Below are 14,435 nucleotides of genomic sequence, written 5' to 3'. Positions count from 1 at the left end.
GAGTGCTGCTTCCCCTAAGGTAGCCCAAGTTGCTGGTTCCCACTGCCATGCTTTCTGAAAGGGGCTGGCAGGCCAGCAGCCCAGAGAGCCAGACCATGCCCTGGGGAGTAGCTGGCACTGCACTTTGTACCAATTTCTGGCACTTATGGCAGATAATACATGGGATTCGAGGGCAGAACGGGGACTCAGTAGGGTAGGTAGAAGGGTTGCTGCTCTGATAACTCAGCCCCTCCTAGGGCCAGTGCTAGGGTGGTCAAAAAGCCCAGGAACCCCAGGTCTGGGACCAGCCACTTCCCTTGCAGGCTTAGCTCAGAAGTCACCATCCCACTGCCCTGAAAAGTCAGAACTTGACCGGATGCAGTCGCTCATGCCTGTAATCCCAGCACTTTGGGAGGCCAAGGTGGGCGGATCACGAGGTCAGGAGTTCGAGACCAGCCTGACCAACATGGTGAAACCCTGTCTCTACTAAAAATACAAAAATTAGCGGGGTGTGGTGGCACGCACCTGTAATCCCAGCTACTCAGGAGGTTGAGGCAGGAGAATCGCTTGAACCTGGGCGGCGGAGGTTGCAGTGAGTCGAGATCGTGTCACTGCGCTCCAGCCTGGGTGACAGAGCGAGACTCCATCTCAAAAAAAAAAAAAAAAAAGGAAAAAATAAAAGTCAGAACTTTGGTCTCTGCTTCACAGGAGCCACTCTCATGAGTATGCTGGGGGAAGAGGGGCTGCCCCAGACCCCCATTCCACCCCAGAAGGCCCTATGCTCTCACCAGGCTTTGGACACAAAAGTTAGTGGGATGGAGAAAGGAACTGATCCAGAGGACAGATAAGTGGCCACCCCATCTCCGGGAAAGAATCAGTCCTGGGGGATAGCACCAGTGCAGGAGTGTGAAGGGGAAACAATTGGGAGGAGGGTGGGTGAAGGTGGGGAGAGCAGAGGCCCGAGGGCCAGGAGAGCCCAGGAGAGAAGGAAGGAGTCACCTGGTGGCCAGGCCTGGAACTGCAAGTATCTCTTCTGTGAGGCCACCTGCCCTGTGCAGCAGGACTAGGTGAGGGATTGAAAGTGCCCTGACCTCTCAACTCAGCACGCATCAGGGAGAGTTAATCCAGGTTTGCAGAGGAAGGAGAGTATGAAACCAGGCAGGAGAAGCGGCTCTTAATGGAGAGGCCTCTTCTGATGGCCAGAGTCGGGGCAGGATGGGGTCATTTCTCGGAGGTCAGGGCTCTGGTGAGCTGAGCATCCTGGGTGGTGAGTGTGTGCTGTGTGACGTCACAGGGACTGGGCAGAAGGGGCCCCAGGGGGCCCTGGCAAGCAGCCACCAATTCCTTAGTCCTCCCTTCAGACCCCGTGTTCCGGACTGCAGACAGGGTGACTGGAGCCCAGCCCAGCACAGCCCTCTCTTCACAAGCCCCAAGTCTTCCCTTTCTTCTCAGTGCTCACAGTCAGAGCTGCAGAAATGACCAGGAAACTGAGTTTTTAATGAAGAAGCTGTGATGCCTGTGGACACTGTACACACATAGAAGGGGTGTGGCACAGGGCTGGAGGAAAGGTGTTCTCACTCCCTCCTCCTCCTCCACTTGTTACACCACGGGGTGGCTGAGAAGCCCCAGGTGCCTCATGGGTGGGTGGAAGCCCACCCTGCCAGGGTGAGGTCTTCAGACACTCGCGTTTTTCCTGCCTCTTGGATATCTGTTTAATCCCAGTTCCAGAGGAGGGCATGCAGGCTGGAGGGAAGAAGTGGGGGAGAGGTGGGAAGGGATGCTCCAGACACAGGCAGAGAGGTGAGTGAGCTGGGTTGGAGAAGAAGCATGAAGCAGGAGCTCAGAGTGCAGCACAGCAAGCTGGCCTGTAGGGACAAAGAGGCAAAGCCATCAGTTCCCAGGGACCTGTGTGCAGCGCATGAACCCCTGACTTACCTACAGCACATGCAGTCCCCAGGGCTTCTCAGCCCTAGCGCACCCCTGACTGGATCTTCATTCATAAGGGCTCCTACAAAACCTCAGCTTCTCGGCCCTCGGGCACAGTTCCTCCCCTTTTGGGACCCCTCACACCGCTCCTCCACGCTGGCCATCAGCTCTTACCTAGCCTTGCCGTGCTACTCTGTGGCTGGTTAATTCCCACCTCCATGCTTCTGTTGCACCATCAGCCCTTCAATGTGCCCTTCCCTTTACCAGCTAACACTCGCCCATCCATCCTCAGAGAGCTCCTCCTCTCCAGAAAGCCTGCTCTGACCAGTGCTGTCTGGTGGATGCCTGCCCAATTGCACATTCTCTCAGCACTTCCGAAGAGGATTTTACGTGGCCTGATTTCCTTGCTTTGCCCAGTTTCTCCAGCTATTTCATCAGATGGTGGGAAGTCTTAGCTTCCGTGAGTGGTAGCTCCTTAGGAACAGGTACTGTGAGTGCTGGGTACTTCGCAGGGAGCACAAATAGAAGACATCACCAGGAGGTATTTAAAAGTGCATAGATTCTCAGAAAGTCAGAGATGAAGGGATCCCAGGGACCCTCTAAGCTAGTAGTTCTCAAACTCTCATGTGCATCAGAATCACCTAGAAGGCTGGCCTCACCCCAGAGTTTCCAATTTAGTGGATCTGGGGTGGGGGCTGATCATTTGCATCCCAGGTGATGTAGATGCTGCTGGTCCCAGGACCACACTTGGAGAACCACTGATTTGATACAGCCCCCAATTTCATAGATAATGGGAACAAAAAGGGCCGCCAAACAGAAATGACATGCCCAAGTATCTGAGCCCAGGAGAGCCAACTCAAATCAGTCTCATTGGTGCCTTTGTCTCTGCACCACACTGAGTACAACCCGCCCGCCCATTGTGGACTCCCTCATTATCCTTAGACTCTGATGGACCCCAGAGAAGGGAGCTGGTCTCTAGGTACCTCTACTGTGAGGTCGGAGACTTGGCGGCATCAAACATCTTCTTCCGGCCTTCCATGCCAGACATGGCCTCCACGTTCTTCCTCCAGTCACCCACCTCCACAGGCCGCTCCTGTGGACAAGGGGCGCACACATCAGGGACTTACCAGGCTGGACGGCCCCCCAGCTCAGGAGAAGCTGGGTGATAGAAAACCAGTCTCCTCGAATGATAAGAAATCCTGACTCCCCTCCCCAGCTGGTAAGGTCCTAGGACTCAGCCAGGCAGGTGGACACGGGCCAAGCCGAGGCCCCACAGGAAAAAGGAAGCTGTGTGGCTTGGGAGCACTGGGTGATAGTGGCAGCTATGGGGCTAGTTCCCACCTCAGTGCACCTCAGCAAAACCTCCTCCAAGGCTCCATGCCACCCTCCTGGTCTGGCACTTAGCAGGCTCAAGGTCACCTCTTCCAAGAAGCCTTCCCCTGCGAATGCTGCTGCTTTTCCATTTCCTCAGTATACTGTCTGGCTTAACTCTTCTCCTCTGAAGCTTCTTGGGCCAGAGACTATGTTCCTTCATCCCTGTTCCTTACAGAGCCTATCAATTTGGGGCACATATACTGCGAATTCAACCAACTTTGAATAATTTGTTGCTGGGTGGTTGAACTCAGTTCTCTAATGCCTGTGCTCGTGTGTGGCTATAACCAAGATGAGCTGCTGTCTCCTTTCCCTGTGGTGACCAGGCAGTCATCTCCACCATTACCCTAAATCTCCACATTATCTTCACACTGGGAACAAGATTTTTACTTCGTTTCTCAGTCTGGGGTCTAGCTTTCTTTATGCCCTAGTTTCTTCGTCAGACTGGGAAGAGCCTGAAGGAAGGGAGCAAATCTTCTTTCTTTCTTCCCACACTGGTCTCCCAAAGCATTCTAGAACATTCTGTCTGTCAAGCTGACTGGTCTCCAACAGGAGCTCCTGGGCCCGCCTGAGGCCATGTGAGGGGTTGACAAGGGGAAAGCTGGCAGGGCAGAGGGTGGAAGGTTCTGAGGAAAGGGACCCCACCTTCTCTGTGTCTTCCTTCTTCACAGACTTGAGGTTGGCCCGCAGATCCATGGACACCTTGTGCTTGGAGCCCAGCAGGGCCCGGAGCATGGCGTCAGCCGAGACACGGACCCGACGCAGGGGCGGGCGCTTGAACTTCCCACGGAGGTCCATCACCTTCAGCTTCAGGTCCTTAATCTGCAGGTGAGAAGCGCCCAGGGCTCACTGGAGAGGGAGCTAGCCACAGGGCACCCTTCCTGAGGACCTCAGACTGCTGGGGTTCCAGCCAGAGATACACCTTAAATTGTCCACCCTTGAGGCCAGATCTATCAGCAGTCACCAACCTTTTTGTCACCAGGGACCGGTTTTGTGGAAGACACTTTTTCCACGGAGAGGTGGTGGGGTGGTTTCAGGATGAAACTGTTCCACCTCAGACCATCAGGCATGAGTTTGATTCTCATAAGGATCCCTCGCATGCACAGTTCACAATAGGGTTCACACTCCTGTGAGAATCTAATGCCACCGCTGATCTGACCGGAGGCAGAGCTCAGGTGGGAATGCTCACTTGCCCACTGCTCACCTCCTGCTGTGTGGCCCAGTTCCTAACAGGCCACGGACAGGTACTGGTCCACAGCCCAAGAGCTGGAGATCCCTGCTCTAGGACAGTCTTAGCCGTTGCTAACACTGTAGCCTTGAATAAAAGGGGCAGCTCCACCAGACTGAGACTTGTCTGGTTTGGAAGCCCTATTTGGAGTGCAGGCCTGCTTCCTCTTGTTCCTGCAGGCTCACCCCTGCTTCTAACTTATTCCTCCCTAGTAAGCCTTCAAAGCAGCTCACAGCCTTGCTCCAGCAGGGTGATAAACTTCCAGGTCCTAGAACCCTGGAGGAATTTCCAGGGTGTGATCTCTAGAGGGAATTCTTACGAGCGTGGTGACCCCGCATATCATTCCTGGTGGGCAGAGTGGGAAGGAGGGAAGTGGCTTGTGCTCCCTCCCTGCCCCCTCCTCACTGCTTGGACAAATGCCGCAAAGGAGCCCTGTCCTTCCCCGCTCTGCTCCTCCCCACTGGAGCAGAGTCTGGATGGAGCTAATCCTCCCACACCCCATGCTAAGGGAGCACAGAGCACCGGAGTGGAAGCCAGTGACCAGCACTGGTCCCAGGACCACCACTGTGCAACCTAGGACAAGTCCTTGGCCTCTCTGGTCCTGAGTGTTGTCCTCTGCAAGGTGCAGATAATAGCCCCTACTTTATCCACAGGCCTATAGGGAGGATCAAAGGCTATAACGCACATGAAAGCACTTCATAAAGGTAAGACGTTATTAACAGGCATATGATTAATTGTGTGGGTGGATAAAGAGAGCAGCTTCTGTTAGGCTGATGAGCCCACATGGCAGGTAGCGAGGAAGTTTGTACTTTTCATGTGTGATTATCCACCCTGCCCATCTCCAGCCCTGTGGGGCTAGGGCGGAGAAACCAAACCTTCCTGCTTAAGTGGCCCCTTCCCAGGCCCTGTGGAAGGAGGGGACCTCCCATGACTGCTGCATCCATGCCCATGCCCCTGCCCAACCCATTATGGCCATGCCCCTTCCCTTCCTTAGCCTCACCTCCCTGGTGTTGTGGAGGCATTTGGCCTCAATGTCGTATCGCTCCTCATCCACCACCTCCACCTTGGCATGCAGCTCCCGGCACAGGTCCTGGGGGCCGCAGATGGATCATGCACGTGTGAAGAAGAAGGGAACAGAGACATCAGTTTCCAGCCCTTGACCCTCTCCCCAGCCCCTTTGCAAGACCTGGGATCCAGAGAGGAGCTGACAGTCTCCTCCACTCTGAGGCTCGTGACGGGCAATAGCTCAAAGGGTATGCCCTCTGTTCTCCTGTCTGAATGTCATGATTTCTTAAAAAATAGTATTCCTTCACTTGAACCCAGGAGGCGGAGGTTGCAGTGAGCTGAGATCACACCACTGCACTCCAGCCTGGTGACAGAGCGAGACTCTGTCTCAAAAAACAAACAAACAAACAAACAAACAACAACAAAAAAAAAACTAGTATTCTTGGCTGTGCACGGTGGCTCATCCCTGTAATCCCAGCAGTTTGGGAGGCCAAGGTGGGTGGATCACCTGAGGTCAGGAGTTCAAGACCAGCCTGACCAATATGGTGAAACTCTGTCTCTACTAAAAATACAAAAATTAGCCAGGCATGGTGGTGTGCACCTGTAGTCCTAGCTACTTAGGAGATTGAGACAGGAGAGTCACTTGAACCTGGGACGCAGAGGTTGCAGTGAGCCAAGATCATGCCACTGCACTCCAGCCTCAGCAACAGAGTGAGACTCTGTCTCAAAAAAAAAAAACAGTATTCTTTCATCATGGCTCATTGCAGCCTCAACCTCCCGGGCTCAAGTGACCCTCCCATCTCATTTTTTAAAATTTTGTATAGAGACAAGTTCTCACACTATGTTGCCCAGGCTGGTCTCGAACTCCTGGGTTCAAGTGATCCTCCTGCCTCAGCTTCTCAAAATGCTGGGATTACAGGCATGAGCCACTGTGCCCAGCAAAATAAAATAGTTTTCTTATGATAAAAGTAATGCGTTAATTTTAGACATTTTGAAAACTATGTATTAAACAAAAATAATAAAAGGTAAAATACCTAGTGATGCCACCACCCAGGGAACTTAGTAACATTTTGACATATTTCCTTCCAGTCTCTTTTCTCTATAATCACTGGCATTTAAACAATTTACCAGTGTTCTGAAAACATTAAAGACCAAACTCTAGGAAAGGATAGACAAGTCCTTGGAGAAGTGGGGGCTTCTCTCAACCCCGGCCGCCTCCGCACTCCATGCCACCACACTGGCTGATTGTGAAGCTGGGCCGCCCAGCCCAGGCAAGTCACGCCTCCCCTCTGAGGCTCAGTTCAGTGCCCGTAAAATGGAATCTAATGTTCCCACCTCATAGGTGGTTGTGCAGATTAAATGAGACCATGTAAGGGAGGAGTGCCCTGTAAATTATGGAGCCTTGAGCTGGTGTTAGTTCAGGCTCCTGCCGCCTGGTCCTTGGAGCCACCCACACAGCGCCTCCAGCCCCGCCCTGCCCCACCCCACCTGCCAGGCTCACCTGCAGGGCGCTGAGGGACAGGCCACGGGTCTGCAGCGTGGGGATGCGCTCTGCCAGGTAGCGCACCTTCTCAGCCTCGCGCTCCTCGTGCTCCTGCTCCCAGCATTCCTTGGCCTTGGCCAGCATCAGGCTCTGGACAGGACAAACCTGCTGAGCTGGGGGCCTCACATCTCCCATCCGGCATCAGGGAATGAGGGGAGGGCAGCCACAGCCTGGGCCAACTCTGAGACCACTGTCCAGTGTAGAAGTGTATGCAGCAGCCATGGACAGGCCATGCATGAGGGTACACCAAGTGGCTGCACACAATGTTCCTCAAGCCCTGGAACTTGCTTTCCCCGGACAGTCTTCCTCTTACCCACTTACTGTCTGTTTTGACCCACAAAGCTCCAAAGAGAGAAACACATATGAAAATAAAGGAAGTCCCTCTGCCTGCACGAGTAGCTTCCCACTCTGAAGCTGGTCACCACCTACTCTAGGGACCACAGGCGGGTGCCAGAATCCATACTTGAGGATCCCACCTACTGACCACCTGAGCCTGGCACTGGCTCCAGCAATGCTGGACTCCTTCTGCCCCTCATCATCCTCACTCTGGCCTCCTTCCTTTCTCCTTTCCATAACCCTCCACATCCCTTCACAGTCTGCTCTGCTGCCCCTCTGCCTCCCACTAGGCATCCCCCTGCAGCCAGCCCCCAGCCTCACCTTCAGCAAGAGTTTGCGGGAGGCAGTGATCTTGGGTTTTCTCTGTGGGCAAGAAGAGAGAGAGACAGGTGGTGAGGCAGAGGCTGCAGAACTGGAATTCTGGTCTAGGACAAGACAAGTGCCAGCCAGGGTTCTCTATCTTTATCCAGAATCCTCTGCTCACCCTACAGTGCCTTAAAAGCTCATCCCTATGATTTAACCTCTGCAGTTCAGAGAAGGCTGCAGTCAGCTACCTTGACCTAGGGGCAGAAGCCTTAACTTCCCACTCTGATTCTGCTGCTGCTGAAATCTTGTAAGATACTATGAGGGCCACATGGCTTCTACAGGTACCTCCTTCCTCATCTGTAAATAAGGATGTTAGGACCCTCCCCCCTTACTTAGTTCACAGAGTTATTGCAGATGAAATGAGATCATGGATGTGCAAATCCTTTGAAAATCGTAAAAGCTATGTATGTTTTCACACTCCAGGTAGCAATACAGCAAATACCTTGATGATCTGTCACGCTGCATAAATAAGCTGTGAATTTCCCTAACAAATGAAATGTATCTATGTAGACCTCAAAACTTTTAAAAATGTTAACACCACCCATACAAATCTTTCTAAGATATAAAACCACTGTTTTATCTTCTTATCAAAGATCCTAAACATGTTCTTGCTTACTAGTCCTAGACCTGTGACAGTGGTCCCTCGGGGTTGGCAAAGGTGAGTAGGGCTGCTTGGCCCCCAACTAATGAGACTGTGATGCCTTTCGAGCACTAGTGTATCTTCTGGGCCATAGGCGGTCACTTCTCATTGCCAGCAGGAAGCATCCTACCTAGACTTAATGTGCTGCGAGCTGGGAGAGCATGGCTCTCAAATGTTATTCCAGGGTGCAAAGTAAAAGTGATTAGGCTTTGAGATGGAAGTTCTCATGAGAGACAATGGATGAATTTCAGCAAATGGAATGTGTAACTTCTATTCTGACTGTTCAGAGTGGTTGGTTTGTCTTTTCCTCTCCTAAAGATTTTTGTTACATTTCAGATAAGTGCGATTTCAAAAGAAAGAGCCTATGATATAACTCTAAGCATTACTACCATGGTTTACACACTGTAATGTATACATGGCAAATGTTTGACTGCGATCTTGTTTCCCCACCACTTGGTGAGCCGATGGCCACCTCATTTGACCATCAGTCAGTGAGGACTCACTTTAATACGAGCCTCAGCAAAACTTAAAAATTCATATGAATGTTGAAAAGTAACATGTTCAATTCTTACTGAGAATCTCTGTGCCAAATGTCCCCTCTGTCAATACTGCTAATTCTTACTATTGCCATCCCTGGGCCCACATCCCTATCCCTGCCATCCCCATCCTTGGACTGTACATAGGCTGTGATCTCAGTAGCCTGGTAAGTCTGAAGTGTATAGAATGGCCAGTGTCAGGGTTTTCTAACACCTGAGGGATTTAAGGACATCTCTTTGCTCCTCGCTCAATGTTCAGCCATTGGGCAAGAGTGGAATAACCCAGTGACTATCCCCTATCCTTCCAATATAGCTTTGCACAGGATCAGCTCTGCATGCAATAGGATGGTCCCCCCAGGACTGGACCAGCTCTCAGACTGGGTGAGGAAGAGCTTGTGCTCAGCAAGGATGCAGAGTCACACCCAACCCTGCTGCAATACCAGTCCTTCCAGTGACATGGCACACTGGCACAGCAACTCCCTGGACACTAGGAAGCCCCACATCCAGAATCTTCGCCTGACATTTCCATCTCCTGGGAATTTGTTCAGCCACTAAATACCCTACACCCCCTGGACTCCCACCAGGCCTTAACACAAGCTCTCCCCTCTCCTCAGATGCCAACCCCACCTTCCCACCTTTACCAGTCATTAGAGTCAACCAAGACAGAGATACCCCAAATATCACTTACCTCGCTTCAGGCATCCATCACAGGAAGGACAGGGAAAGAGCAGAACACAGAGTGAGTATGAACAATGAGGATTACATGTGCAGCCACAGAACCTCACAGACCAGCTTGTGGGAGGAGGGGGCTGGTGACAACAGTGAGCCAGAAAGTCATCAGGCATCAGGCAAGGGGAGCGGTTTGAGGTTCCGGCAGAATAGAATAAAAACCCAACAGCCTTTTGAACTATGGGGCATTCTTATCGGGAGGTACTGGGCATCGTAAGTTGGGGACAAGCGGTGGAAGGGGAGGGAAGCCTTAGCGTAGGGTTCCAGTAACATGAAAGCATCCATCCATGGGCATGTGGGTAAATTCCCAAAGCTTTGTTCACCTACTGCGCCAGTGTTAAGTGGTGGCCTGGTACACGCAATTCATGTGATAGATCAAGACACGAAAACTCTGAGGCACAGGCCAAAAAGCAGTCCCAGGGCAACCTGGCAGTGAGTTCTGCTCAATGGCTGGGAGGACACAGGCAGCACGGGGGAAACCATCAAGTGCTGTCCCTGTTTGAGGACCTGGTCTCTTAGGGAAAAGCTTTGGGGGTTGAAAACATGGTGCCTGCACTGTGGGGCTGAAGTCTGTGGCAAAGGGACTTGCCTTCCTGGGGCCCCAGATGGCGGTGAGACTACTTACACTTCCGGCATGGTGGCAGTGGGACAGCACCTAGGGGGCACAGAGGAATCATTCATGAGGGAAAGTGGAAACCCCTGCCCCCGCCCAGCTGGGCCTTGGGAGCTCAGCCTAGGAGACAGAGTCAGAACACAAAAGGAAGAAATCAGACACATTGGATTCCAGCAGGTCAAGATGGGACAGGGTTGCAGGGCAGGGGTCAGCCAACCTAACCTGGCCCCCAGCCTGTTTTTGCTTAAAGAATTGTAAGCTTTTTTTTTTTTTTTTTTTTTTTTAAGAATTTGCAACAGAAATCCTATGTGAGCTACAAAGCTATCTGGCCCTTTCCAGATAAAGCTTGCCAATCCCGGTGGAGAACAGAATGGAGTCCGTAGGAAATATGTTTGGAAAGTGAGAGCAGCTGGGCGCAGTGGCTCATGCCTGTAATCCCAGCACTTTGGGAGGCCAAGGCGGGCAGATCACAAGGTCAGGAGTTCAAGACCAGTCTGGCCAATATGGTGAAACCCCGTCTCTACTAATAATACAAAAATTAGCCAGCGTGGTGGTGCACACCTGTAGTCCTAGCTACTCGGGAGGCTGAGGCAGAAGAATTGCTTGAACCCAGGAGGCAGAGGTTGCAGTGAGCTGAGATCGCGCCACTGCACTCCAGCCTGGGTGACAGAATGAGTCTCTTTCTCAAAAAAAAATAATAATAATAAGTGAGAGTGTAGCTCGCTCATGAGGGCCTTGAAGCACAGGCTGAGTTTAGACTTTATCCTGTGGAATAAGGGTGGTCACTGAAGGGCTCAGAGAGAGGAAGGCCTAGAAAGTGAATGAGCAGAGTGGATGTTGGAAAACGGGTAGCTGCCACATGGCACAACTCCATCCACAGATGGCAATGCAACTGGCACCCCCAGGGTGGAGCAGTGGGAGGCCCTGAGTGGGAGAGGATAAGCTGCGAGGCAGGGGAAATCCTGTGTTCACCTAGTCTGTCTTTCCCCTCTCTGGGTTGGTTTTCCTCTCGGCAAAATTAGGGGTTAAATCAGTGGGTTTCTTCTTGATGTTTATTATTAATTAATATTAATTAATTAAAATAATATTTAATTAATATTATTTGGTTGAATATTTTGTTCTAACCAGATCGTACTTGGAAGTAAAATAAATTCAATCAGTAAAAGCAAAACGGCATTCTGTCTATCGGAAGGTGGAGGGTGGGAGGAGGGAGAGGATCAGGAAAAATAACTAATGGGTACGTTTCTCATACCTGAGTGTTGAAATAATTGATACAACAAACCTCCATGACACATGTTTACCTGGGTAACGAACCTGCACATCATGCACATGTACCCCTGAACTTAAAATAAAGGTCAAACAAACAAAAAGAGCCAAATGGCACTGGTTGAAGGGGGCTACTGTAGCAGCCCTGTGGTCTTCTGTGAGGACACTTGGCTGTGGAATACAGTTTGAAGCCCCCTGACCTGGTGATCCTGGGGCCCAGGCCAAAGAGGGGGTCCGTGAGGCTGCAGAGGGAGATGTTCCAAAACCAGACATAATTCACCGTCTTGCCTGGGCCTGGACACAGAGCATTCCAATGCAGGGGAAGGGAGGGACTGTGCAAAAGCTCAGGGAAAGGAAGGGGACAGCTGAGGTGGAGAGCAGGTGTGCAGCGGCGCACAGAAGCCCTGAGCCAGGCTGTGAAATGAAGGACGGGAGGGAGAGCCTAGTGTGTGTGGAGCGGGCAGGCATGGAGCTCGGGGGCAGGAGTTTGGACTTGGTTCAAGAACCTGGTTGGGGGGTCTGGGAAGTGGGAATTAAAAGACACTTGTAAAGTGCCTGCCAATAATTGTATCCCAGAGCCACCCCTTCCTCTGCCCTAATTCTCTCCTTTCCCTTTGTGCCCATGAAGCACTGTCTCCACCCCAGTGAACACAGCTTTGGCCACCTCCCCTGAATCTCCCAACGGGCCAGAAAGCCTTCTGGGCCTTCCTCCACCTCTGCCTCCACCACCAGGGGAGGGTAAGGCTGGGGTGGAGGAGGTGGAGGGGTAGTGTGACCCCAGAGTCTCAGCTGTCATGCCGGGGCACAGAGGGAGGGGTATGGAGACAATCCATGAATTCCTGAGATGCTTGGCTGGAATTAGATTTTATAGGCAGCTGCTTATTCTGAGGGCTCTGCTTCTCCAAAGACACTGAGGAAGTCCAAAGGAAACACCAGCTGGCGAAGAACCACCTCCAGGCCCATCTGTCCATCATCAGCCTCCAGGAATGCCAGTGTCCAGAGGGCACCAGGTCTGCGTCTGTCTCCCTGGGATGTGCCTTGTCCTTGGTGGGCATTTGGCAGTGATCGTGCCTCCCTGTCTCCCTCAGAGAGCCAACTGTCCCCAGTGTGGGGCCCTACCTTCCAAGGCCAGTTTACACCTCCTGCCAAGCTCTGACAAATGCCAGACCAAGGGGTCCCACGTCAGGCAAGAGGCCTCAGCCTGTGCTCTGACACCCACCAGATGGGGGCCCTTGCCAGGCTCTGTGGAAGACAAGCAAGGACTGATAAGTCGGGATGAAGATAGCAGCCACTGGAAGGCGTGGAGAGCCAGGATTCTATCTCCTCCACAAGTAGCCAGCAAGGAGATAATGAGAAAATCCTCCACCCGAGGGAGGGAGCAAAGAGTCTCTGGTGGTTGCCTCAGAGCTCGGCTTTCCCTTCCTTGAGGCTTTGCAGCGTGGAAGGGACTATCAGCTAGACTATGAGATTGAGTCTGTGTGTGTAAATGTGTGTAAGTGACTGTGTGTGAGAGTGTGTGTGTGTGTGAGAGAGAGAGTGTATGTGTAGGGGAAAGAACTGATCTCTTTGCACACCCAATGATCACGTCCACAAGTATCTAGTTAGGCTCATGTGCTTTCCCCTGCTCCCCGCCCCCTGACCTTGGACCCCCATTCAAGGGCATCCCTGTCTTCCTTGACTGACGGTTAACACTACCAAGCCCATGGTGCTGGGCTGCCCCCATCTTGAGCTCGGAACAGCAAAGCCTAATCCCAGAGCTGCTGTGGGACTGTGACTCCCAAACCTGGTGGCAGGTGCTGCCTTCAGCCCCCACCTGAGTCAGGGACCGCCACACGCCCCCTGCCCCAAGCCTTGGGTTGCCCCGTAGATACTGCCCTGGCTTATGTGTTCACTGGCTCCTGTGCCCCAACCCAAAATGCCACCACCATTGCCTTCCTCCAAGAGGACCCCCAGTATCTACTGCTGCTCCTCAGAGCCAGGAGCTCCCAGCAGGAGCGGTCAAGAGGGGTTGCCGGTCTGCCCTCCCCTGCTCTTGTGCTACGGTACCGAGGGATGGGCAAAGGGAGCTAACAGCGTTGCTCAAAGACAAAGAACACAGAAGCAAGATGGTTTCCTTGGTCAGCAGGGAGCTCTGGCCCTGCCTTCTAGGCTCCCTGGGAGTCCTGCGTGCCAGGCACCCTCCTTCTCTTCCGCTGCAGGCATTGCTGACTTTGAGCACTCACCCGGCTCTCTGATCCCAGGGCCACCCCTTCCCCGGGGTGCGCTCTCCCTCCCACACCCTGCTGGGCATCCTGTGTGAAAACATCATCCCTTAGGCTCTGCCTTGGGGCTCCTGAGGAACCTCATGGAAGATTCTGCTCCTTGCTCGCAGCCTCCAAATGGCCAGGAAAAGTTTTCACCTCTCGCAACAGTTTTGCAGGAGAGATGCCATTCTGTGGGACAAAATGCTGTGGGAGTATTTTAGGAATGTTCTACCAACAAACCAACTGCACAGGCAAGAAACGGTTTTCTCCAGCTCCAAGACCTCGCTTTCTCCTTAAACAAAAGCCCCAGGTTCTCTGCCTGGGATCAACCTACATCTGAAGTTCTGGGCTGCAGACGCTTACCTTGTTCAATCCTCGTGGAGCTGGGCTGGCCTGTGCCTCGCCGTAGACTGCAGACTGTGAGGGGCAGAGCCGAGGGGAGACTATGAAAACTGTGTCCAGCAGCAACTGGCCGGTAAAAATAGAACAGACCCACTGCCCCCTCCTGCTGCCCCTCCTCCCTCCCACCCCTCCCACCACACACACGCACACACCTCCCAGGGCAGATGCGTGCTGCAATGCACACAACAGGCACATAGGCGGAAAGCCATGTGAGTTTGCGGCTCAGGAGCAGAGGCAAATTCTGTGCACATA

At 52.6% G+C, this 14,435-nt stretch overlaps 1 protein-coding gene across 2 annotated transcripts; it reads right to left on the bottom strand.

Moving 5' to 3' along the window:
- Positions 1-1,455: 1,455 nt before the first annotated feature.
- Positions 1,456-14,210, bottom strand: TNNI1 (troponin I1, slow skeletal type). Of its 2 annotated transcripts, XM_055234098.2 has the most exons (9): positions 14,145-14,210; positions 10,285-10,314; positions 9,619-9,622; positions 7,710-7,751; positions 7,011-7,142; positions 5,505-5,594; positions 3,922-4,098; positions 2,889-2,998; positions 1,456-1,844 (listed from the first exon to the last, which is right to left on the bottom strand). In XM_055234098.2, exons 2-8 carry the CDS (start codon positions 10,293-10,295, stop codon positions 2,891-2,893), a joined length of 564 nt encoding a protein of 187 aa, XP_055090073.1. In that variant the 5' UTR covers positions 10,296-10,314; positions 14,145-14,210; the 3' UTR covers positions 1,456-1,844; positions 2,889-2,890. The 2 variants fall into 2 exon arrangements, with proteins under 2 accessions (XP_055090073.1, XP_055090074.1); XM_055234099.2 differs by lacking the exon at positions 9,619-9,622 and having other exon boundaries at positions 10,281-10,314.
- Between the last annotated feature and the right edge of the window lie 225 nt (positions 14,211-14,435).

This window comes from Symphalangus syndactylus, chromosome 19, assembly GCF_028878055.3.
Source record: "Symphalangus syndactylus isolate Jambi chromosome 19, NHGRI_mSymSyn1-v2.1_pri, whole genome shotgun sequence".
NCBI lineage: Eukaryota > Metazoa > Chordata > Mammalia > Primates > Hylobatidae > Symphalangus > Symphalangus syndactylus.
The sequence above is the reverse complement of the archived record's forward strand: the minus strand, read 5'-3'. Positions and strand labels throughout refer to the sequence as shown.

What these genes read in the sequence shown, in the direction of transcription:
- TNNI1 (XM_055234098.2), bottom strand. An exon ending in TGTCCCTCAGCGCCCTGCAG is followed by an intron (nt 5,595 to 7,010) that starts GTGAGCCTGGCA and finishes TGCGGCCCCCAG; the next exon opens with GACCTGTGCCGGGAGCTGCA. An exon ending in AGAAGGAAGACACAGAGAAG is followed by an intron (nt 2,999 to 3,921) that starts GTGGGGTCCCTT and finishes CCTTGTCCACAG; the next exon opens with GAGCGGCCTGTGGAGGTGGG.